At 31.4% G+C, this 26483-nt stretch overlaps 2 protein-coding genes across 4 annotated transcripts; one reads left to right on the top strand and one right to left on the bottom strand.

Annotated features, from left to right (window-relative positions):
* Positions 1-992: 992 nt before the first annotated feature.
* On the top strand, positions 993-5066 carry LOC115884502. Its single transcript, XM_030903099.1, has 2 exons — positions 993-1123; positions 3859-5066. The coding sequence occupies exons 1-2, from the start codon at positions 1003-1005 to the stop codon at positions 4995-4997; spliced, it is 1260 nt and encodes a 419-aa protein (XP_030758959.1). The 5' UTR covers positions 993-1002; the 3' UTR covers positions 4998-5066.
* Positions 5067-8426: 3360 nt separating this feature from the next.
* Positions 8427-23351, bottom strand: LOC115884507. 3 transcript variants are annotated; one of them, XM_030903106.1, is made up of 8 exons: positions 23270-23351; positions 10386-10609; positions 10077-10309; positions 9856-10003; positions 9580-9797; positions 9331-9490; positions 9006-9126; positions 8427-8949 (listed from the first exon to the last, which is right to left on the bottom strand). In XM_030903106.1, the coding sequence occupies exons 2-8, from the start codon at positions 10585-10587 to the stop codon at positions 8913-8915; spliced, it is 1119 nt and encodes a 372-aa protein (XP_030758966.1). In that variant the 5' UTR covers positions 10588-10609; positions 23270-23351; the 3' UTR covers positions 8427-8912. The 3 variants fall into 3 exon arrangements, with proteins under 3 accessions (XP_030758966.1, XP_030758967.1, XP_030758964.1); XM_030903107.1 differs by lacking the exon at positions 23270-23351 and adding an exon at positions 23111-23170; XM_030903104.1 differs by lacking the exons at positions 8427-8949; positions 9006-9126; positions 9331-9490; ... (3 more) ...; positions 10386-10609; positions 23270-23351 and adding exons at positions 10716-13965; positions 23111-23170.
* Positions 23352-26483: the final 3132 nt, after the last annotated feature.

Here is a 26483-nt window from a genome sequence, read left to right as displayed (position 1 = left end):
TTCAGCTACGCTTTAAGTTGGTTTCAGCTTGGAAAGCAGAACGGTTTTGGTCGAGTTAGTGGAGTGTTAGCTCTTTTTCTAGCTAGATCGTTTGCTTTTTCTTTACCTTCTATCTCTTGATGAGCGGGGACCCAGAGTAAGAGGACTTTATTTTCTTTGCCTAATTTGTTCGGTTTCTTTGGGGATTCTTTGACCAACTTCGAATTGATGCTTACTGAGTTGATCGCTTAACTATCTAAGTACTGCTTGACTATCGGATAAGATGGCTATTTCCTATTTTCGATTGTTCCTATCTAAGATGAATTTTACGCATCTTTCGATAGCGTAGATTTCGGCCTGAACGATACACATGGAAGCATCAGTATTCCACGTTATGGTATTGTCATCTGTTAGTCATAGATAAAGTAGATATTAAAAAAAATTATCAGCATGTGGCGTTATATGATCTCTAAAAGGAATGTTAAAAGAAAACCGTAGACAGGAGTTTTGAAGTATTTGGTTGTGAGAGAATTCTAGAGAATCTAGCGGTTATGGATGTACTATAAACAAAATCGCAAAAAATATTCATGTTACCAGCCGTATTTGTAATGTTGTTTATATAAATATATGTTATACTAACTGATACCTTTATTTTGGATAATACGGTAGAAATATGCTAGTTTCGGTACATTTTTGTATCGGTGAAAGAGACCGGTTTGTCTTGTTGTTATATACCAAGTTATTTAAAGAAAACTAGTAAAATTTAAAAATTTTGTACTTAAAACAAATATTCTTTTTAAAATCACAGAAATTTTATAAATTATGTTTGAACTTATATTAATACTTTATTGATTTAAGTGATCAGACATAAAATAATATTATAGTACCGACTGTAAAGTATAATCCGAACTTATTAATGATGATATAAGGATTCTCTCTTAATCTAATCCATTATAATATCCGCAATGATTTAGTCGTATAAAATATTGAATTGTATGTTTAGTAGCAGACAAGAGACTTAACATGCAGCGCAGAACTTGTTTTATTGTTGGCGGTATAACAGGCGTTGTAATTCTTACAGCTATCATCGTAACGGTAGTTGTACTTGTTGTCGAAAAGAATGAAGAGAACACAAATAGCAATGGTAAGTTATAACAATTTTTATTGTTAAGATTTATTTTGAGTTGGCTATCGGCCTTAAGATAGATATAAAATTTTTATGTGTAAATTTAGTAAAGTATAAATATTTTTCAAACACACGTGATAACATATTTGAATATTATTAAAATAATAGTGGGAAAAGAAAAATGTTCACAGTAATGTCAAAACTATTTACACTTTTCATGTTTTTATAGGAAAATTATAATTTATTAAATATAATCGTTTCCTTTATTTCAATATATTTTAAATTGTATTTAGTATAATTTATGTCACCTATAGGGAGATCTGGTTTAGGAGTGGTTTTCGCGTAAAGACTGCAAATATTCTGTTTTTAAAGTAGTGTATAAAAATTATGAAAAGTTTAATTGTATCTTTGGAAATATCGTTTCTAAAACATACATTTAAAATGACACCGAAGTTAAGCGACGTAAGGCGATGCTAGTTGATGGACGGGTGACCGGTTCGAAACTTTGCATCGTGCTGTTGTCCAAGGGAAAAGTGTAAAATCTATTGATACACACTGCTCATTCACGCCGGTTCGAGGCCGGATGAGATCGGATATCTCGTGAGTAAGAGTTAATTTAGACACTTCCTAAGCCGGTAGGCCATTGACCATGATATGGCCGAGGACCGCGGTTCGGATTCCGCGTAAACAAAGCAGGTCCCGTCCAGTTTAGCCATTGCAGCAGAAAGGAGACGTTAACTTGAACCTCATATTTAAAATGTAAAATAGTGTTGCTTTTAAAATAGTTTTCTTAATGTAATTTGAACACTTTGTTTTACCTATTTTTTATTATGGGTATTTTCTATATTTGCCATTAATGAATGCCCTTTTGATTATTTTTATTTGAAAATAAGCAGTAAATTATGAGGCACGATTTTTTTTTACCAAAATGGAATCTAATGACTATCTTATTAAAATTAATAAATAAAAAATTACTATTATTTGTCGCCTGATAGATATACTCTGAACTAGAAGGTGCTAGATTTATAAATAGATGCATATTTTATACTCGGTACTTCCGATTTTGTTATAAGAAGTAAAATTTGAATATATAAACCATATATTAATAAAAAAAATCAATTGAAACTGCAAATCTTTCACTACAATTAGATTAGTAAAATAGGTATTTATAAAATTATATATGTAGAATATTTGCAGTTCTATTACTTTTCTTTGAAAGGTGAATACCGTTACCTTACTAAAGAATTTTTACTGTATTCAACTTAGGCATTGACCTTGATGATCTGCATAACAATTTTTACTGTCTAATAACGCAGAATCATGAATTTTATTCGATGTATACAGGGTGTAACAAAATCAAAGTTATTTGAAGTTTGGTTACAACAGTTGTATAGACAACTAAACTAAATTAAATAGTTAGTGATAAATAGATATTGAAATTTTGTATTCCATAGATATTTTTATTATCATAAATTGAAATAGTGTTTGTTATAAGTTTTATAGTTCCTGTTTAGAATTTTATTTACCCTCAACTGGCGTGAAATTTTGCACCGCTTATGGCGTTCTGGGGTCCGATAGACTCCAATTGTTTTTATTAGTTAAAAATAAATGGCGAAGAGATTTTATAAAAAGTTTGTTATTTTAACACTGTTTAGAATATATTCAAACTTGTCAATTAATAATGTCATTCCCGTTTTTTAACAATTTTTGACAACAGAAATATAAGTTGGCTAAAAAAACCATAGAAATTAAAAACATATATATTTTTTATTTTCTCGTATTATTGAAAGTACAAACAACTCATAACTGTGAAGCTATAGTAATAAAAAAAAACATTATTTTGAACAAAACTACAAACCCTGAATATATATAACTTTTTCAAATTAGGTTCTTGCTAACATACTATCTGCAGGCACCGTATGTGGATGGAGCACATTTGTTTCAGGAGATTTTTTTTATCATTTCGTTTGTTTCTGGTATTGATTATTCTCTCTTCTAGAGGTAACAGATTCGGAATCGGAGTCATAGTTATTCTTCGGAGAAAAATCATTGCCTCGATGATCTTTGTCTCATTTTCTCTTTTTCATTGTCTCTTTAACTTCATTGTAGCACTCGATTAATGTTTCCTCAAAATTAGCGTCGCCGGAATACACACGTTTTGCATTATCCACTATGCTAATAATGAAACATTCCTAGCGTGGTGAGCACACAGATCCCAATGCAACTTTACCCCCCGCTGGTAGGAACAATAATTGATAAAAACAAGTGCACGTTTAACAGTTGCATATGGGTACCCTAACTTAAAGCTAAATGGCGCGCCGAGGCCTAAATGCTAAACGTAAACTTTTTACGTAAGTTTAAATAGTGCTTGGGGTCCGGCAGACCCTACCACGCCAGTTGAGGGTTAATATATAATAATCACATTATTACATTATTTTTGAAATTTTAAAAAGAATATTCAATATTTTTTAAATTACTCGAAACAGTAGCTTTTTATATTTTTTTTATCTAACTCCGCGTTTTATATATCTAAAGTTTGTTTTTGTAAATTGCTGTTATAACAGTGGACCTATTACATATGACATTTGTTTGGTATTGGGCATGCTGAATTGATTCCATATAAGTTTTTTTCCAATAATTCATTAGTAATAAAACAATTTTTTGCTATTGTTTTGACACAAAATATATATTTTTTAATATTGACTCAATCGGGATAATCTTAAAAATGTTTTAACACCGTATGTTTGTTTTAGGTTGCTCCATATATCCATTTGAACACGCTTGGTCTCCGTTTGTTGTTATATCTGGCACCAGTGACTTTCTCTACCCATTGCCAGGAGAAAATGTCTTAAGGTTCGACTCTCAGCAATCCGTCGACGTTCTCTGTCCCGGAAGAAACATTCTGTTAAATAACATTAACAGTAATCAAAGTGTTCTATCAGGCTATTGTCTTGAAAACAACACATTTGTAATTAATAAGGCTCAAATCGACTGGCCTAATATGGACTGCACCAACTATCCTTGGCGAACAGCTAGATATACTGGAGCTACATGCGAGAATAACGGTCTCGATATCGAAATAGGTTTTGATACAGGAGATAATCGATTTTTACGATCCATGTCGATTTGTTTCGATCCAGTACTACAGGTTGCTCATTATACCTTTATAAATCAAACGGCCTCGATTAATCAGCGAGCTTTGAATACTCCAAGACCATCGTGGTTACAAGGATCAGGATTTTACGATATCGGCACGGTAACAAATTTATATCTCCGTGCTAATCAAAGAAGGACGATAAACTCTTTAATCGGACTAAACGAAACCTCGACATTATTTATAGAAGATGACACGAACTACTTTTTATCCAGGGGTCATCAAACGGCTAGAAGTGACGGTTTTTATCCAGCCCAGCAAAACGCCACTTTCTTTATGATGAATATAGCGCCCCAATGGCAAACGTTCAACGGATTTAATTGGAACCAAATTGAAATTGATGTGAGGGATTACGCTGAAGATAATGCCGTGGATTTATGGGTGTGGACTGGTGTTTATGGCGTGGCAACTTTGCCTCATCAAGAAACGGGAGAACCAGTCGAACTTTATCTGTACGTTAATTCAACGGAGAACAGGAAAGCTCTACCCGTTCCAGAGGTATACTGGAAAGTAGCTTACAACCCAATAACCGAACGGGGAGTTGCCTTGATAGGTGTAAATAATCCTTATTATCAAACTTATACGCCTCTCTGTAATGACATATCAGATCAGTTAACTTGGTTGAAGACTAAAAATTCTGATCAAGAACAAGGTTTCTGCTATGCTTGTTCGGTTGATACCTTTCGAAGAGTTGTTACCAGCATGCCTAATATTTCTGTTAGCGGTATTTTATTGTAAACGTGTTTCGAAATTAGGTACTAGACTCACCACGTATTTTGAACTGATTTGATTTCAAGATACGGAAGATATATGGTATGATATTAAGTAATATAATGTTAATTAAAATTTTGATAACCTAAGTATATTGTTTGTTTTCCTGATTGTTAATGAGTTCTAAAATTGTTTGAAAAGAAGTACTGATACTTATTAATTCCCAAATTATATTATATTTGAAAACTAATTTGAACTTACAGCGTAGTAAATGTGGATGTGGAGGTATAAAAGTTAGTAACCAACTAAAATTGGCGGGAATGTTTAGGCAATGATCTATTTAACCCCTAAAAGACCTGCCCAGAAGACCTTCAGAAAAGAAATGATCTTTAATTTGGTAAAATCCAGCAATCATATTTAAAGTGGTATCACGTATTATTGAGTATTTACTATCATTCAAGTGATTGATGTGATTATCTATATATGGAAGAGGAAAACGGTTTTCGACCGTAATACGATTAAGAGTCCTGAAATTATAATGTAGCCTTGGTTCGCCATTTTTTTGTGTATTAATAAATCTGGACTAGCATAAGGCGATCGAGTATAGTTAATAATAGAATTATCTGGTAGATGTTATACTATATTGCGGTATCTTTCGGCTACAGATTGTCTATGTAACGACGGTATTTTAATTCTTTTTCAGATGCAGTCATATTCTAAATTTATCAAGTGGAAACTTCATTTCTACCGGTTATGATATCCCAAAAATTGCTTAATAGAGCTTGAACTTCGTAGACATCTGTTAATCCGACACCTATTATTACCTCATCATGGATAAATGCAGCATTGAAGAGAAAATTTACCGTTGTCTAAAATTACTTTAGATTACATAATGGGAGAAAGTAATCTAATGAATTATTCTCTACCCCTCTATTATAGGATATTCTAGATTTGTGTCTTTCTTTGAAATAATCTGATATTTTATTTGCTGTCCCTTACATAGAGTTGTAAAGAAAGCCGCATAAATTTGACATTTCTTTAGCTTTTCGCATTTTTGATTTACTTCTCTATCTCTATCTAGTGCACAAATGTGATCCATTGATGAATTTGCAGCAGCAGGTGAATTTTTTAGTAAACCTTGCCCTATATATGATCTTTTTTGTATCCTGAATTTTCTGACTTCTTGATAGTCGAAAGTGTTGATGGCGTTGAAAATTGGTAGCTGTGGAACATTCAATCGGTGAGGTTGAGGTTTCCGAGAGAGGTGTAAAAGGAGGTGATGCCATTGTCAGAGGATGATGATGCCATTGTCAAAAGGAAGTCAGCCATCTCTTGTGTCATCTTTACTAATAACATTAATATTTTTTATTAATGTTATTAGTAAACCAAGAATTGATTTGATTTTATCAACAAATTCTTGGTTGTCTTTATTTAAATTACGAGTTGCAGGTTGCACCATTGGTGAATTTGCACCAGCAAAAGAAGATCTCTACCCCTAGTAAACCTTGCCCTATTTCATTGGTCGGGCAGATCTTTTTTTGTATCCTAAATTTGCTCCCTTCTTGATAGTCGAAGGTGTTGATGGCGTTGAAAATTGGTAGCTGTGGAACATTCAATAGGTGAGGTTGCGGTTTCTGAGAGAGGTGTAAAAGGAGGTGATGCCATTTTCAGAGGACGATAATGCCATTGGTAAAAGGAGGTCAGCCATCTGTTGTATGTCATCGTTACTAACAACATTAATAATTTTATCAGCAAATTCTTTGTTGTCTTTATTTAAATTACCAGTTGCAGGTTGCATCATTGGTGAATTTGCAGCAGCAGAAGATCTCTACCTCTAGTAAACCTTGCTCTATTTCATTGGTCGGGCAGATCTTTTTTTGTACCCTAAATTTTCTGTCTTTTTGATAGTCGAAGTTGTTGATGGCCTTGAAAATTGGTAGCTGAGGAACATTCAATAAGCGGGGTTAAGGTTCCCGAGAGTGGTGTAAAAGGTGAAGAAGGTGTCAGAGGATGATGATGCCATTGTTAAAAGGAGGTCAGTCATCTGTTGTGTGTTATCGTTACTAACAACATTAATAATTTCATCAGCCTATTCTTGGTTGTCTGTTTTTAAATTAAACCAATTTAAAAACAGACAACAAATTACCAATTTTTCCAAAGAAATCTTTTAAAAGCAGTAAGCTGTTAAAATATGGTCAGTCGATATTATCTTCTACTGCGGGATCTCCTGACCTCCGAGGTATACAATATGATAGGTATCAATATAATATCAAATGTACCTTGAACTGTTGTTCTAAAACTTACCATACATATATCTTTTTGGCGTCTGCAACTAAAAAAAATATTAGGTTATTTTCATTTGATCCAAAATACTTTATTTTTACAGTATATTTTGCTTTTCAGAAAGGAAAAGTTTAATGATAAAATATTTTTTTCTGAGCTTCAAAATTTGTTAGTTATAAAACAATATTATTTTCTTTTTAAAGTATTATTTTCTTTTAAAACTAACTAACGACATCAAAAAACAGACTTCGCCACTGGATTCTAAATAAAAAAAAAACTATTGAAGGGTCGCTTTTTACCCCAGATAGCACAAAAGGAACATTTACATTCTAAGAATATTCCTCCTAAGTTCTTATAAGTATATTCTTTTTTTAATAAGTATGGCATATGAATAGTACATTCTACTACGAATGTGATTTAAAGGTATGTTATCAGCATGACCTTAGAATGTCTTCTTAAATTATGGTTTACAATAAATTTTAAGTATCACCTTTATTCGTTCCTTAAACATATCCAATATCTGAATAAAAATACAGGAGAATAAAAATTATTTCGAAATGAAAAAATGAATACAATACATTATATTTAAGGATTAAACGACTTACCTGTAAGGAAGTTCAATCCAAATTATACGAAGTTGGACACGTCCTCCTAGATCACCATGTAGTAATACTTCTGTCACTGTTTTGAGCGCATGTTTAGAAAATGATTCACCGCCTCTTATATCACATTCACTTTCATGTCTCATTTATACTTCTGAAGCATTCTGATCGCCGTTAGGTCGGGTATGTATCTATCATATAGGTAGTTTACCCTTTGATAGTGTGATTCACTTTGTGAGACACATAAGGTGGGTTGATCTAGGAGGACGTGTCCCAACTTCATTATAATTTGGATTGAACTTCCTTACAGGTAAATCGTTTAATCAAGCAAATATAATGTATGTATTCATTTTTCATTTCGGAAATAATTTTGTATTCTCCTATTTATTCGAAAGATATTGATATGTTTAGAAATGTGTGAATAACAGCTACTTAAAATTTATTATGCTGCTATAATTTAAAGACATTCTAAGGTCATGCTGATCCTAACTGTCTGCTAATCACATCTGTGTAGAACGTACCATCTATATGCCATATCTCTATTAAAAAAAGAATATACCTGCCTCCCACATAGCAAAATAATATACCTAGCAGGTGCTTAGAATACACTTTTTTGGTATAAGAATATTGGAAATATGTTCTGAGCATGTGCTAAGAATTACACTTATATATTCTGGGGATGTGCTCAGCATAACCTTTTGGCCGCAAAAAGCATGTGCTATGCACTTGGCTTAAGAATGTTCTAGGAATATTTTAAAATATGCTGAGAATATCCTTGTTTTTATACGTATAGCATATTCTGTGAACATACTTTAAAAAATTAGGGAGGTAAATTTTGTTCAGCACAGGTAGACAGTTATGTCACATCATGACATCTTTCTCTAAAATATCCAAATAGATGTGTAAAGAAACTGTCTACCTGTGCTGAACGAAATATACTACATTTTTCTAGGTATCCAATGGAAATTTTAAATAATAGGAAATCATATACTTACAAAAACATTTATTTGAAAAATTAACAAGAATTTAAATATTATAACGTTTAGTTGCTCCTCCGTTAACGTCCGAGTTGCTCCTCCTGATTCTCAGCCAATCTAAAAAAGTATACCTATATCGTCTCGTAAAAGGAAAATAAAAATAATACACTTACCTTTCCCTTCTTTTATTTTTGTTTGAAATCCTTTCCTTGGCTTTAACAAGCCATCTTTTTATTTCTAATATTACTTCGTCCTCGCACGCATTTGCTGTTCGTTTATTGCATCTCACTGCATCTAAAAAGTTAGAATAAACATGCGTTTTTGAAACCGTCGTTGCTTTCAAATAATTAAACTAAAGGAATATGTCAACAATTTTTTGTGGGCAAAGTTCTTAAATTTAGAACTATAATGTGAAAAGCTATAAGAGTTGGGCACTTTAGACATTTACATACGTATTACATTACATACACATTATTACATATTTATCATTATACTCACCAATTACAACTTTAGACAGGGTGAGGTTAACAAACTTTCTTTTGCCCTTTCCGCCCTCCCAACTGTACAGTTGAGCAAATTCATTTGTCATTATCCGGTACATTATTTTTCTGGTAATTTCAGGAACCATGTTTCCCCCTAATCGACTAAGCTCTTTAGCCTTAAAAAAATGTGCTGTTAAAATTCCAAAAATAATAAAAACAACAGATAACAATGACATGCAGATGATAATAAAGACATATTTCTTACCAGTGCCTTGAAGTTTAATGGTTCAGTAATAAATTGTTCCAGAAGAGCCAACTCATCTTCGTTACTAACAGGGATCTTTTCTATTCCTGTATTGGAATAAAGATCCATGTCATTTGGTCTAATTGCTAATAAAGCCTCTATATTGTCCAGCTGCTCGTCCTGCCTTCCCAGTTTGGCCATTATAATACTAAGTTTGGTTAATACTTGTTTTCGAAATTCTATAAACCAAAAGTCACTATATTATTTTAATATTAATGTAAAGATACACAAAACAACCTTTTTCAGATGGTGCATTATCCCTTTCAAGTGGCTTTGGGAACTGGCATTGCGGTTGGGGCGAGGGGCTTAAGAAGGATGTAGTTGGTGAATTTTTTGGAGTTGCTACCTGAAGACTTCTACACTTACTGCCCATTTGTGATAATATCTAAACAATTTTAAGATTAATATTAAGCATTAATAAAAGAAAAATTTTAGTTAGTCATTTTATAAGTACCTACATTTTCACTTTCCCTCGCCTCCCTTCTTTTACTCATTTCGGTGTGTCTAATCTTAGGGGTTTTTGGGTATTCGGTTTCCGAATCTGCTTCTTCTTTTTCAGATTCACTGGAAGAAGTACACGGTACATATTTTAAATTTTTTGTCCTCTTCCTTTTTATTGTATCATTATTTGAAGAAAGCTCAGATGTTTCTTCTGCCTTCTGAGCTTTTCTTAGGGCAATATCATAGGAGGCTAAAAATATTTAACTAAGTATGATCCAAGACGTAAAAATTGATTTAAAATAAAAGAACAATATCAGAACACTTACCATAATCTCCCAATATTGTAATTGGGTAGTGTTGCCAATCCGGTCCAGGTTTGTCTCTTCTTTTGACGTATCCTGTTGCATTTCTGCTGTTTGGAGGCCATTTACACATGTCCTTGCTGTTTTCAGCTTGGAACAACCACGTGTTTGGGACAACGGCAACTGAGTCTTCCTCATCAAACGCAATAACAACCCAAGGTTGCATTTTTATATGGGGTCAACTAAGTCTATTAAAATTAAAATAAGCAAGGTCACAAGTGAGGTCACAATTATTGCACCAAAAATAAAAATAAATTTAAGTACAATTTTAAACACATCTAATATACACTCGAATTTGCGGACAACAAATACCATTTAAAACAAACTTATTTGTCATGATCTCCTAGATATATAGCTAGACTACCTATGTAATACAGTACAGTACGAGTATGATTGGACGGTAAGGTTGAGGGTATAATGTACAGTACCTACTTTTAAAGTTAAATTAAACCGATGCCAATAAAGGCGGTATCAAAAAAAGACACATCAGGAGTACCTTAATATTCCTGTTGTTTTATTTTTGTCAAAATAAAAATAAACATTCAGCATTTAGGTATACGTGATTAGAAAAAATCTTAAAATTTTACCCATCTGTAATGAAGTCATTCAGATGAGAAAAAACGTTTGGCTTAAATTTTAAAAAATCAATGTTTCTGATTGATAGTGTGTGATAGTGACTGATACTTCACATAAGAACTGGACACCCATTTTTATTTAAAGTTTGTTGTCACCCCTGTTTGAAATGTATTAAACAAAGATAAGCAAAAATGACGTAACTACAGATGGATAAAATTTTGTCTATACAAGTAGGTACAGGTACAGGGTACATGTTTACAGTTAAATGGACCCACCCATTCACTTTTTAATTTTGCCCTGTATCTTAAAAACGAAGGAGGCTATGAAAATTTTGTTTGCGCTAACTTTGGTTTTACAAAAAAATAGCACGGTGTCGCGAAAACCGCATCTCTATTTCAACTCATAAGCAAGACACCCCGTAAAACATACGAAAATGGGTGTTTCAGAAAGTCTGGGATTGCTTCAACTTTCTTTTTCAAATACCTACCCCATTTGTTTATTAGATTTTTGGATTCTCCTTACAATTCTGTACGTTTTATATATAACACACCCTATGCCTAAAGCCTAAATAGATATATGTAAAAAAGTGGAAAAAATTTAAACCTTAATAAATAAATAAAAAAATGTATAAAAAAAGTATAGAATTCTTAGGAGAATCCAAACATTTAATAAAAAATGGAGTACGTATTTGAAATAAAAAGGAATCATGCTCAGACCTCCTGAAATACCCTGTACAAATAAAAACAAGAAGTTAATGGGGGAGCAATTAAACTGTGAACACCCTGTATATGTATATTAGGCTTTAATACAATGAATTATAGGGAATGTTACAAAGTTGTCATCTACTTCATTAAATGGTAAAATTAACAATTTTGAATTAATATCTGACGCAGAAACAAACATTAATAAAGGGGATTCCTGTTTTTTAATTACCCAAATATTTAATAAAGAAGAATGACATGGCTTATTAAACAAATCACCAACTTTTTTATAAGGTTGTCCTACAATACTGAGCTTATTACTATTATCATAACATATGTTTTTTACCTCAAAAATGCTTCCATCCTTAAGCATAACGAACCTATTACCAAATGTATTACATGAAATGGTGAAAGAGTCACAAACCATTTTTTTATATTGTGGACCTTTGCAACCGGGTGCTAAAGGTCCTTCTGAGTGAACCTGAACACAATTTAAACTACTGGGCTTTACACATTTTTTGGTGTTTATTGTAAGACTATTTAATAAATTATTCTCTTCAGAAACCCTACGAATAACTTGTTGTAAAGGTTGATGAGCTTTTCTGACATATCTTAGTAGTTTTTGCATATAATTTTCATAGGGGAATGCACTAAAACTGTCCAGCGGACCAAATTTTTTACAACAATCTACCAAGTGAGACAAAGAATGAACGTTTAAAGAAAAAAAACCAATATCATAAATAGATTTTGATTTATCAATAAAACAAGTAATTAGTTCTTCAGCATATTTAAGCCAGGATACATCAAAAGCATGCTCACTAAGTAAAATTGAAATTGCAACCGAGAGTACTACAAAATTATTATAATTTTTTTTTTGCAAAACATTTTTTAAAACAACTGGTCCTGTATAAATTAAAAAGGTTCTTAACTCACTTGCCTTGTATCTTCTACTTTCAGTTATAGGTCTGGTTTTTCTACCAAATTCAATAGGTATAAAACGACGCATTTTTTTAAGTCTTTCATTTATTCTAATGACACTAGAAGCACGTAACTTATAGGGTGGTTTTCCGAACACAAAGCCATACTTTTTATGAGTTAAGAGCCTCTTTACTACACCTAAACATACTAGATGCATGTAATCGAGTGGCACATTTACAATTAAATTAAAATTTGGAATATTTTCAACTAATGATGTTCCGATATGATGCTCTTTATTTATTTTTTGCCGAAATGACCCATCTGTCCTTTTCGGACAATCGACCTGGGGAAAACAAACATATCTTTCGGCTTCTCCTTCAATTAGGCAATGGGTACATGAAAAATATCCTGTGGGGCCTTTTATTTGCAATAAGAATGATTTTGCAGGCATGTCACAGATAATCATTGATATCGTGAAATCTATTTCAATGTTTTGTATTGTAATTTTGCCATTAAGTCGCTGACACTCTTTGACAAAATCAGACATAAGTATATCTGGATGTTTAGGTTTAGCTTTTCCATAATACAAAGCGATAAGAAACACAATATTTTTTAATATTTTCAATGACTTAATGGAACCTAAAACTGGCCAAAAAGAACTGTCTGTACTTTTCGTTAAAGGCAAACCATCAACATTTATACCAAGTTCAATTGCATCCCCCTCCGCAATTTCAACATTATAAGCTCGAAATAAATAGTTTATTGATTTTTCGATACCAAAATAACAATAATTTTGGGATAAATTTATATTGAATAGCTTTTTAGAAGTCTCTAATAAAGTTCTAGCATCTGACGGAAACCTAGCCTGGGGAAAATTTTTGCAGAGCACGCCTTTTAGCAAACCATTTAGAACACAATGTGGAATTTTATTGCAAACAGCCCATTTTCTCAAATCAAAATGAGCTTGCTTGTAACTCAGCTCCGGGTGGCCAGGAGCTTTATTAATAACCTCATTTATATCCAGTGCAAGATCGGTATTTAATGTGGTTAACTGGGACTGCATTGGACGTTTAGGTTCAGGTTCACTTCTTGCACAATAAATAGTTGGACTTACTTCGAACAGACTTAAATCCTCGCCTAAATTAATATTATTACTACTCGATGGTTGAGAAGATGACAGATATGGAGAATTAGAAGCTGATTCTTCAAAACTGCTATTAAAAGTAAGCAAAAGTTCTGCTTCACGAGTTTTTTTAGCAACCATGCGTCTCAGCGAGCGTTTACTTTTTGGGTGGTTTTTGGTAAACATTTTCGATAGTTAAGCCGGTAAGCCTTCACCCTTAACCTAACTAAATAATAATATTGTTGTGAACATACATTTAATATGGTTATATGTATATGTATATTCGACAAATTGTATAAAATATTATTTTTACCCTTATTCTACGGCTATGCCTAAAGAATTTAAGGTACGAAAAATACCATCAACATTATTATTCTTCTCAGAAAGATGGGTGATGCAAATAAACAGAACCATTACCTTAAGATGAAATTTGGAAGAAATAGTCATAAATAGTTGCATCATTTTAGTTTTCCTTTGTAATTCGTTTACTTTCAGACGCGATGTCTGGTTTCTATTTACTTAAGAAATGGTCATGTTTGTCCCTTTGCAAACCTACCTGAAAAATATTATTAAGAAATGAGTAGGTACGCCTGTGGATTTTCGGAGAGGGCATTCTCATAAAAGCACGGTCACAGAAGGGACCAGGGACATTCTTAAAATTTTCATAGACGTAATAGCCTGCTAAATTTATATTTTGTATTAAAAAGTTTAAAATAAAAAGTAATAACAACTTAGTAAGTAATTTAATTATAAAAAAAAAATAAAGAATAACATTCCCAACAAGATTGGTGGATAATGAGTCAAATAGAGGAACTACAACAATTTGGTGGCAGCGACTACAAGATTGGTGACGGTGGTCCAATCCAGTAGGATCACGACATTGGGTGAAAGCAGTAAAACTACCAAGGTTTCCCTGAAGAAGGTGCAGACGCAGGCAGAAAACCTACCAGTTTTTGGAAGAAGATAAGAGGCAACTGGCAGTTCTTGAAGGTGCACGCCTCAAGAAGCAGCAAGAAGTCGACACGAGACTGTAGACATTGGGGACACTGAAGGGCGCCAGACGCAGCAGCAAGTCTCCAGGGAAGTTTCTTTGTTTTCACCAGATGATGACGGGGTAAGTCTTTCATTTTGTTTACTGTATTGTGACGCTACTGTTTTTCTTCTGATTTTAGTTAGTTAGATTTAAGTTAAGACAATAATAATTCTGGGCTGCAAATAACAAAAAAAAAAAAAAAAAAAATATTGCTTAAAATTCGTAAATATTTTTTTCTCTTCAAACTAAAAATACATCTATAAAAATAAATAATAATTCTTAAACTAAAGTAATAAATCATTAATAAAAATATAATAATGGCAGGAGGAGTAAAGGAACGCAACTGATGTTCTGAATTTAATAAAATTCATTTTGATGGTCGGGGTGACATAAATTCACTCCAATTTTTCTTAAAATTGTGATTCAATATTAAAATTGTCAAAGTGGATCAAAAGAATTACTAGTAGATTTTAATTTTGGTACTAAATTAAAAGGGAAGGCACAAGAGGTAAACAATATAAACAGTTTCCAAAATTGGGAAGAACTAAAAGATTTCTTATTAGAGCACTTTACTGATAAAACACCACCATCGCATTTTCTAACACAAATAATGAATATATAAAGCAACATTTTAGAAACTGTAAAAGAATATGGCGATAGATTACAAATTCTCTTTAATAAATATAAAGAAACGTGTCACTTAAATTATGCAAATAACGAAGCTACTGTTTTAATAGAAAATTTAAACTCCATTTTAGTCAATACTTTTAGAAAAGGACTCAACGATGAAAAAATTCAAATGCGTATTATTGCCGAAAATACTACATATTTAGATAAAGCTTTATCATTAGCAATTGAAATGGAACTTGAGAATAATGACAGGTTTAAAAACTCGCATTTTAAAAATATAGGTTTTGTAGAGCGTGGAAATAGACAATTAAATAATCATTCTTCTAATAATTCCTGTTTATTTTGTTTTAAAAATAATCATTTAACATCACAGTGTAGACAGCTTAGGCAATACGAACAAAATAGTAACTCATATAATAGAAATGTACCTAGCAATAATCAGACACGCCCACCGCAAAATTTTAATAGCAATAATAATTTTTCAAATAGACAAGACGTAAATACAGTACAATATAATCAAGGACGTTTCACTAATCGAAACTACAACAATCAAAATTTTAATCAGAACAACGACGTGCGTAATTATAATCGTAATTATGGTAACAATTATAACAGTAATAATCCTCGTTCAAATTACAATAATAGATATTCTCAGAATCCAAGAAATTTTAATAACTCACAAGTTCCTCAACGGCAGCAAAATGTTTCGATACCTCAACAATCTCAAAATTTTTCTAATTACAATAATGAATCCAGTACTACCAATTTTAATAGTTCAAATAATAGATCACCACAACAAATTCAAACTATAAATTCTCAGTCGTTAATCAATTCAGCAGATAATTATTTTTCAGAACCGAGCACATCTCAAAATTTTTCGGGAAACGAGAGCGAAGCCTTGGTCGCGAGCAGCCGATTAAGCGCTTCTTAAAATTAGATAATAGCTGTTCTATGAATTACACACTACCTGAGCATAAAAATAAAATTAAAATTGAGCAAAACTTAATTGACATACCGCATAAATCAGTATTATTTTCCGATAGTTACCAACAATTAGAGATAATTAAAATCCCTTCTTTAGATATAAAAGATAAAGAATTACATCTTTTATTAGATACAGGGGCAGATATATCTTTATTGAAAGAATGTATCTTATTACAAAATAATCTAAAATTAAATAAAACTTGCATTATAGAATTAAAAGGTATAAGTAAAGAACCTGTATTTACTAAAGGTGTTTGTAACATCCCAATTAAATTAAACAATAACAAAGCAATAACTCATCCTTTTCACATTGTGCCAGATAGTATACCGATTAAAAGTGATGGACTATTAGGACGCGATTTTTTGCAAAAGTATAAAGCCAAAATAAATTACGAAGACGGAGTCATTAATTTTGAAGACAATTTTTTTAAAATTTTGCCGTCAGAAGCAACTACAATAATTCCCGCGAGATGTCAAATTATTGTACCTGCTCTAGCTAATTTATCTTCGTCCGAAGGCATAGTAGTTTCAAAACAATTATCCGAACATTTATATCTAGGGTCAAGCCTAACAAAAGTCCAGAACTATAAATGTTTAGTTAGCATATTAAATATTTCTAATGAAGCTCAAACTATCCATACACCTAGAGTGAATGTCGAACCTATTTCTTTTAATGAGTACGAATTTATAGAAACATATAATTATGACATTATCGATCGTTTTGCTAAAATAAGAAAAGAAATTAATCTAGACCAATTAAATGAAGAAGAAACTAATTCAGTATTAGATATTTGTAGAGATTTTAACGATATTTTTTACTTAGAAGGCGATAAACTAACAAGCACCAACACAATAAAACACACTATACCGACAGAAAGTAATAAAGGTCCTATTAACGTAAAACCTTATAGATTGCCTTTCAAACATAAAGAAATAATTAATGAACAAACTGAGCAAATGTTAAAAGACGGGGTAATTTCCGCTTCGGACAGTCCTTGGAATAGTCCTTTACTAGTTGTTCCTAAGAAAAGCGACCCATTATCACCTAAATTTAGAGTATGCGTTGATTTTCGAAAGTTAAATGAAATTACCATTGGAAACGCATATCCTCTACCTAATATAGCAGAAATTTTAGACCAGTTAGGAAAATCTCATTATTTTACTACCTTAGATCTTACTAGTGGATTTCATCAGGTAGAAATGGACGAAAAAGATAAAAATAAAACCGCTTTTAGCACTAATACAGGACATTACGTTTATAACAGAATGCCTTTCGGTTTAAAAGGAGCTCCCGCCACATTTCAAAGACTCATGAACACAGTTTTAAGCGGTCTTAATGGTATGAAATGCTTTATTTATTTAGATGATATAGTAATTTATGCAAACAACTTAAATGAACATAACGATAGATTAATTGAAGTTTTTCAAAGATTTAGACAACATAATTTAAAACTTCAACCTTCGAAGTGTCAGTTTTTACGAAAAGAATGTTTATACTTAGGTCACATTATTACAGAAAACGGCATTAAACCAGATCCATCAAAAATTCAATGTGTAACAAACTTTCCGCAACCTAAAAATCCTAAAGATATAAAATCTTTTTTAGGGCTTGTAGGATATTATAGGAAATTTATCAAAAATTTCGCTAAAATTGCTAAACCTTTAACCGAATTATTAAAAAAAGATTCTGTTTTTAATTGGGGTATAAAATGCGAAAATTCTTTCCAAATTCTTAAAGATAGTATAACTTTTCCACCTGTTCTCCAATACCCAGATTTTACCAAAGAATTTATTATAACAACAGATGCGAGTAATTTCGCAGTAGGAGCAATTTTATCGCAGGGTAAGGTTAATCATGATCGTCCAATAGCGTTTGCTAGTAGAACTCTAAATAAAGCAGAACAAAATTATTCAACTTCAGAAAAAGAGCTAACTGCAATCGTCTGGGCAGTAAAACATTTCCGTCCATATATTTTTGGCACAAGATTTAAAATTGTTACAGATCACAAACCCCTACTCTATATATTTAATATCAAAGACCCTGGTTCTCGTTTGACGCGTTTTAGAATAAAACTTGAAGAATATGACTATGAAATAATTTATAAAGCTGGAAAGATTAATACAAATGCTGATGCATTGAGTAGAATAGTTAGCACAACAAATGTCAATTCTATTATTACCAATTATGATAATTTTAAAACACATCTCGAAAGCCATATAATTATTAATTCCAAAGTCAAAGAAAAAAACACAAATCTGTTTGAAACACCACAACTTATACCTATAGTTTTATTTTTGCCAAAATTATTCAACAAAAACGACTTTAAAATTCTAGAAAAAAATAAACAAATTAATACATTTTTAGAACATTACGATAACACAAATCCTTTAGACATGCCGTCAGTTTTTCAGTATCAACAAAATAATTGTAATATATTTCTATTAACAGACAACGAAAATACATTCAGTGATATTAATTATGAAAATATTTGGTCTTGCTTACTAACTTTACGAAATATTATATCCAACGAAAAAACCGAACTATCATTTATAAAATATCATTACAACTCATTAGTCAAATGGGAAATCGTTCTTCCTATGATAAGATATATTTTTAAAGACCTCTATTCAGAAATTACAATATTTAACAACAGTCTTATCAACCCCTCAGATGCTGAAAAAGTTGTATTATTAAATGAAAATCACAATTGTCCATTAGGAGGTCATCAAGGGTCATCCCGCACATATAAAAAATTATCTCAATTATATACATGGAAAGGTATGAAAAAAGACATAAAAGAGTTTATAAAAAAATGTGAACTTTGTCAAAAAAATAAACAGTCTCGAAAAACAAAAATGCCTATGGTAATTACGACCACGGCATCAAAACCGTTCGAAAAATGTTTTTTAGATATAGTTGGACCACTACCAGAAACCGAAAATGGTCACAAATACATATTAACCTTTCAGGATGATTTAACAAAATATATAATTAATATACCTATGAGAAATCAAGAAGCTGTAACTGTAGCGCATCATTTTGTAACGAATATTATATGCATTTACGGAATACCTGACATGCTAGTCACAGATCAGGGGTCAAATTTTTTAAGTGATATTTTTAAAAGTACTTGCAAGTTTTTAAAGATAAAAAAGATCCAAACAACAAGTTATCACCCAGAGTCAAACGGAGCACTAGAACGCTCTCATAAAGTTCTAGAAGAATATTTAAGACACTTCATTAAGACATCTCAAACAGACTGGGATAATTGGATTCCCTATGCAACATTTACATATAATACTACACCTCACACTGCTACACAATTTTCTCCATTTGAACTTTTATTCGGACATATTCCTACATTACCAACATCAGTTAAACAACCACCTAAAGTCAATTATACTTATGATGATTTCATAAACAATCTTAAACAAAAAATGCAACATTCTAATCAATTAGCTAAAGAAAACTTATTAAAATGTAAAAACATATCAAAAAATAATTACGATAAAAACAGTTATACCAGAATATTCGAAATTGGTGACAAAGTGTTACTTTACGACGAATCAGTTCGACGTGGCAGAAGTAAAAAACTTTCCGCCTTATGGATTGGTCCATATACCATTAAAAAAAATATCAGATGTAAATTATACAATTCAAAAAGGAAAAAATAAACAAACTATTCATGCAAATAGATTAAAATATTTTTATTATTAAAACTAAACATAATCAGTATATATAGATTATAAAAACTAGAATTAATAAATTTTAATTAGCTTATTATTAGTATATATATTTTGTTTTAGGGTTAATTTATTTATAATAATTACCAGTATCCTAGCAGTAGTCCACTCAGAATACAATATAACCACTTATGACTTGAACCCTGGAATACACTTTGAGCACCTGGGCGAACTAAGGTTTTTTAATAACAAATGGAAACTAGTAACTTTTGTAGAATTAGAAAATATTAGTAATAAGTTATTATCATTAAAGAATTACCGTAAGTATACTACAGATTTATGCAATAATGAGAATGCTCAATATCACTATTATATTTGTCAGTTATTTTTGAAAAGTTCTAAATACACTTTCGAAAAAATTGAAAAAGAACTAGAAGTCTTACACGAATTGATCGGTCATAGTCATTTATCAGAAAGTAGACAAAAACGAGGTTGGTTCAATATTGTAGGAAAAGCAACTAAAGTTTTATTCGGCGTTTTAGATGAAGAAGATGCTAAATACTATAATGATAAAATTTCACAAATGAATAAAGACGAAACTTCAGTCCTTCAACTTTTAAAAGAACAAACAAAAATTGTTCAATCAACAATAATTAATTTCAATAATACTATTGGAACTTTAGATTTTAACGAAAATTTATTAAAAAATAATATAAAAAAGATTAGCGATGAATTAAGCAAAGTCAAAGAAAATTTTCATTTTCTATATATAAAAACCGGCATAGAAGAACACGTCACTATTTTAAATATGATGCTAAATCAATTACAATTAGAAATCATGACGATTACGAATGCTATTTTAGTAGCAAGAAAGGGAGTTTTACACCCCTCAATATTAACGCCATTAAGGTTAATTAACGAATTAAAAGATGTGTCCGAATCTCTACCTCATGGATTAGAATTTCCTGTACCATTAGATCCGCTCAATGCAAATCTCATTCTAAATGTTATCGAGTTGCAAGTTTATTTCGAAAACAAACGATTAATATATATTATAAACATCCCTTTAATTGAAACAAATTTATTCTATATTTATAAAATATCACCCTTTCCAAAATTAATGTCAAATAACCAGTTTATATTAATTCAACCCTCATCTAAATATATAGCAATTGACGAAAGCAAACAGCAGTTTATTACACTGTCGGAAATAGAATTTAATACTTGTTTAAAAATTATAGAAAATAAATTTATTTGCAAGCAACAAAAACCAGTTTCTCTTGCTCATTTGGCAGATAATTGCGAAGTTAAATTATTGCAATTCACAAATATCATACCTGATATCTGTGACAAACGTATAATTCAGTCAGATAGAGCAATTTTTATTCAACTACAAACCAGTAACACTTGGTTATTTGCAGTTCCTCATCCAGAAACTCTTACGATATCATGTAATAATAAAAAAAATCACGTAGATGTAATACTAAAAAATTGCGGTAGTGTCACTATAGGTAAACAATGTAAAGCTTATAGCGCATCATCAATGCTAATCCCTCATGGAAATACAGTCCAGTCCAATATTTCAAGTGATTTTATTCCACCATTCGACATTAGTGATAATTGTTGCGAAAGGATAAAGGAAGAAAAAATAAACATTAGTGAAATATTTCTCAACGAACATTATAGGAAATTAACAAAGCACATCCCCGAACTTAATGTAGCGAGCCATAAGCTAGAAGATATTGAAAAGTTAGGTGATGAAATTCTAAAAAGGAAACTTGTAAACAATTATACATTTCCAGCATCTGTAATTGCCTATATCTTAGCTCTTCTTGCTATTATTTTTATTATTTATAAATTGTATACAAAATGTACTAACAAGACAGCCTGTTGCGGAATTATTCCAAACTTATGCATTAGAGTTAATCAGTCTGTGGAACCATCTTCTAGAAATAGTGATAGATATGTTGCTCATTATAATCGTAATATTAGCCAAAACTCTGAAAATGTAGGTAACTATGAAAACTCCGAAGAAGAGAATGTTAATTTACAGGCGCCCTCGCGCAGACCCATTGGGTATGTACCATCAAGGCGACCATTAAAAGAAAAATAATTTCCGCATTTGATACATTTTTAAATCTGCAATAGTTATAAAAAAAAATGTTAGTTAAGTTAGAATGTAAGTTAGTTATAATTAGTAGTTAAGACTTGTATAATACTTTTATATATGTACTTTTATTCATTTCCATCTGAGTTATACTAATTAATTATATAAACATTTGTTTTGAGATTTCATATCACTTTCACCTCATGAAATCTCTCATTAAGGGGGGAGGTGTTGTGAACATACATTTAATATGGTTATATGTATATGTATATTCGACAAATTGTATAAAATATTATTTTTACCCTTATTCTACGGCTATGCCTAAAGAATTTAAGGTACGAAAAATACCATCAACATTATTATTCTTCTCAGAAAGATGGGTGATGCAAATAAACAGAACCATTACCTTAAGATGAAATTTGGAAGAAATAGTCATAAAAGTTTGCACTCATTTTTTTAGTTTTTCCTTTGTAATTCGTTTTACTTTCAGACTTTGCGATGTCTGGTTTCTATTTACTTAAGAAATGGTCATGTTTGTCCCTTTGCAAACCTACCTGAAAATATTATTAAGAAATATAAAGTAGGTACCGCCCGTGGATTTTCGGAGAGGGCATTCTTCATAAAAAGCACAGTCACTAGAGGGACCTGGGACATTCATAAAAATTTTCATAGACGTAATACTGCTAAATTTATATTTTGTATTAAAAGTTTAAAAATAAAAAAGTAATAACAACTTAGTAAGAATTTAATTATAAAAAAAATAAAGAATAACATTCCCAACAAGTGGTGATACGAGTCAAATAGAGAACTACAACATTTGGTGGCAGCGACTACAAGATTGGTGACGACGGTGGTCCAATCCAGGATCACGACAATATGAAGCTAACTTTAACACATTTTTTTTACTTACAAATCTCATTGATGAATACTTACGAAAATTACAAGTACAACAAGGCTTAATAGCCTAACGCTACGGATCAAACACTACTTTAAACCCAAAAATATCTTTGTTTTAAACCTGTTTCCGAAATTCAAAACATGCAAGCAAAGACTAATGTAACAGTACAAACAACACCCCTGTTTATAATTTAACTTTTAAATCACACAGAACACTATTATCGATATAACGTAAATTTATAAGCAACAATAAGCAACAAAATTGAACAAAATGCAATTAAAGTTCAGCCGGTTCGACGATTTTTTCTTTGGCGGCGACCGGCGGCGGCGTGTCGGTGGACAGCGTTGCCAAATTATTTTATCTATCGTACTAAATAAGATCATTACCTATGAAAAGTACTTTTATTTCATAAAACGTTCTAGATAATATTTAAAAAAAAATAAAACCCATGTTCCATTAACAAAAATATACAAAAAAATTAACGTAAACATATCCAAAACGTAGTAAATCTAGAATAATTATACTAAAATGGCAACACTGTTTCGCATTAATCGTATGTTGCAGCTTCGAAGAGTCGCGGCCAGAAGGCGCTGAAGCTAAAGTCGCGCGATTTGAAACCATGGTTGAATTTCACAATATCGCCCATTTTCGGATAAAATAGCCAAAATATGCAGCAGAAATTTTGAGGAGGGAAAAAAGGACTGAGCCTATTTGTATATATCCAGCAAAGTATATAGCTAAATATAATAGCATATATAATATATAAATATTCTTAGCATATGATAAGAATATATGCACAAGAATATACTTTAAAGAATATAGGTGGCACATGTCCATTTATTCCTGGAACATTCTCAGAATATAAGTATAAGGATATAAGTTGACGCACATACTAGGTATATGCTATAGATATGAATATGCTCTTCATTGCTATGTGGGTAATATATAATATAATTATACTTCAGTTGGACACGTCCTCCTAGATCACCATGTAGATGTTTAAAGAATTTTAAGGCGATCTGCATGTAAATTTTGCTGCATTTTAAGAAAATGCAAAACAAAATATATATGTTAATTATAATAAGAACTTGATAGTATGTAACATTTATAGCATTTTCCCGTTATGCTATTTTTCTTTTAAATTATAATAATTATATGAACATAATACGTATAGTAGCTTATTCTTTATATAAATCACACCTCTAATAAACTACTATACCCAAAACTCATAAAGAGTTTATATATTTTAATTTCCTATCTAACGACGTGAACAATTAACATTAAAGTATCCACGACTTAACAATCTACTTCTTATTTTTGTTATTAATAATGTCGTTTATGTAAAAATTAGTAAACGACTGCTCTTTGGCACCCTTATTATTGGTTATTTGTTATAAAATTTACAAAACGTTAGTGATTTTTCGGACCAGCCTGCTGCGTTGCGAATGGTTTCAATGGTTACCCCCATTCGCACCGCCGCAGAAGTCGCGGCATGTCGTGTACTGTGACCTTTAAATTTGTCTACATTTACACCACCTCTTTTTAAACCCTCTTTCATCCAGTTACTTAAGGTTTGGGTGGAGACCCGTCTGTATGGTTTTTTTTGTTGTTGTTATAAATAAGTATTGTTCGTTACCCCTAAAGGGTTTTAGTAACGTTCTATGTAATGCAAAATCGTGGTGGCAGCACAAAGATGGGGTTTTTCGGCAAAAGAAAAGTTCAAAGCTTCGGCTGTGCAGATTTTAGGGGTAGATGTGTTTTAAAATATCGTTAAATTTTAATGTGCAGTCCTTCTTCTCTATGATGTGTATTTTCCAACCGTATACTTGATAGAGTTTGAACCCTTTGTGCTGTACATAAGGCCAGTAATAAGATTAATTTTATTGATACGCATTTTTTAAGTCAAGGTCATGTAATGGATACAGTTTTCCAAGTATTACCAACACCGGGTCACTTGGATCCCAAATTTCTACATATTTTGGGAATGATGATGTACATTTAAATATACCTTTCATAAGCCTTTCCACTGATTCAGTTTTCTCCGCATCCGTTAAAGATGTTAAGAGCTGATCGGGGAGCGTTGAGGTGTTATATTTTGAATTATTTTTGATATTCTTGACTTAAAAATTTTAAAATATCCGGGTATACTGTGTTGGAAAATCATGTTTAACTTCGACATTAAAAGACCCACCATTTTTTATATGTTATATTATACTGTTTGATTGTGCCCTAGAGAAATCCTGGCAATCAATGGTTATTTGTTTAGGTTGCAGTTGGGCTCCTAGGTTTCTTGCTGGAAAACCATTTCCAAATTTTAGTAGTGTTAAGATTAAGGTGCAAAAAAAATTAAGGTTTTACACCTCCTATTCTATCAGTATATATGATATTCTTGGTCTCAAAACCTCTAGCGTTTAAATAATTACAATGGGTACCCTAGCCCGATTTTTAGGTGCATCAGTACTAGAAAGTTATTGAAGTACATTTTATGATCTAGTAGTACATAACCTTGATGGTTTGCGTGGAAGAGCATAAATGTGAACGTCGCTACATCGTTATTATTTTAATTTGTATACAATTGTTTTATATACCTAATAAAAAGACATTTTGAATTGAATTGAATTTAGGAAGCATGAAGTTTTTGATCTGCACATTCTATGTTTCTGAGCCACCAGTCATAAACTTCAAGAAAAAACTTGTTGGAACAATGAACGCGTTATAATTCTTTCATTATTTTCCTTAAGGGCTTTGTAGAATGAACTCATTCAAATCTCTTAATATGTATAAAAGCCAGCTGTTGAAATTTCTTGACTAGGTATGAAAAGACCTTTCTTTTTTATTTATATTTCCAGTACATTTCAGTACACACTAAATTTTGTCTAATAAAAGAACATCATCAAGATTCGTAGTCATTCACAAAGAATGTTTTCCTTAAACAGTTAATTACAGGTGTTCAGGGGTTGAGAAAACATATGTTACAAATTCAAAGAAAAATAGCTTAAAATTTATATCTTTTCCCGTGAATCTGAACCTTACATATATTATATATTTTAAAGGTTTAATTTAAATTCCAGTTTGCTGCAATGAGAGTTTCTCAATAACTATATTGTTTCAGTTAGTCTAAAATTTTAGGTTTAGATCTACTATTTTAGGTTTAAGATCTACTAGGACCTAAAATATATTTTAATCCGCAACCTTATTTATTATAACCTTTTACATAACATGAAACAAGTTTGTTATGTGTTATTTCCAACCATTGGCTGTAAATAATCAATTATACCAGCATATTTGTTTTGAGTTCTAACCTGAATTATTGTCTCCTCAATCCATCCTGCCTTCTTTCAATTCTTGCTCCCCCCCACTCGTTCCTTTTTAAAATGGTTCTTCTAGGAATTTGCCTCCTCTTATCTT

This window comes from Sitophilus oryzae, unplaced genomic scaffold, assembly GCF_002938485.1.
Source record: "Sitophilus oryzae breed Bouriz unplaced genomic scaffold, Soryzae_2.0 scaffold_296_pilon_pilon, whole genome shotgun sequence".
Lineage (NCBI taxonomy): Eukaryota > Metazoa > Arthropoda > Insecta > Coleoptera > Curculionidae > Sitophilus > Sitophilus oryzae.
The sequence above is the reverse complement of the archived record's forward strand: the minus strand, read 5'-3'. Positions and strand labels throughout refer to the sequence as shown.

Bases quoted from the DNA above. Each gene is read 5' to 3' on its own strand.
- LOC115884507 (XM_030903104.1), bottom strand. From the start codon at position 13,925: ATGTTTACCAAAAACCACCCAAAAAGTAAACGCTCGCTGAGACGCATG.
- LOC115884502 (XM_030903099.1), top strand. From the start codon at position 1,003: ATGCAGCGCAGAACTTGTTTTATTGTTGGCGGTATAACAGGCGTTGTA. The intron at 1,124-3,858 runs GTAAGTTATAAC...TGTTTGTTTTAG, and splicing joins AGAGAACACAAATAGCAATG to GTTGCTCCATATATCCATTT.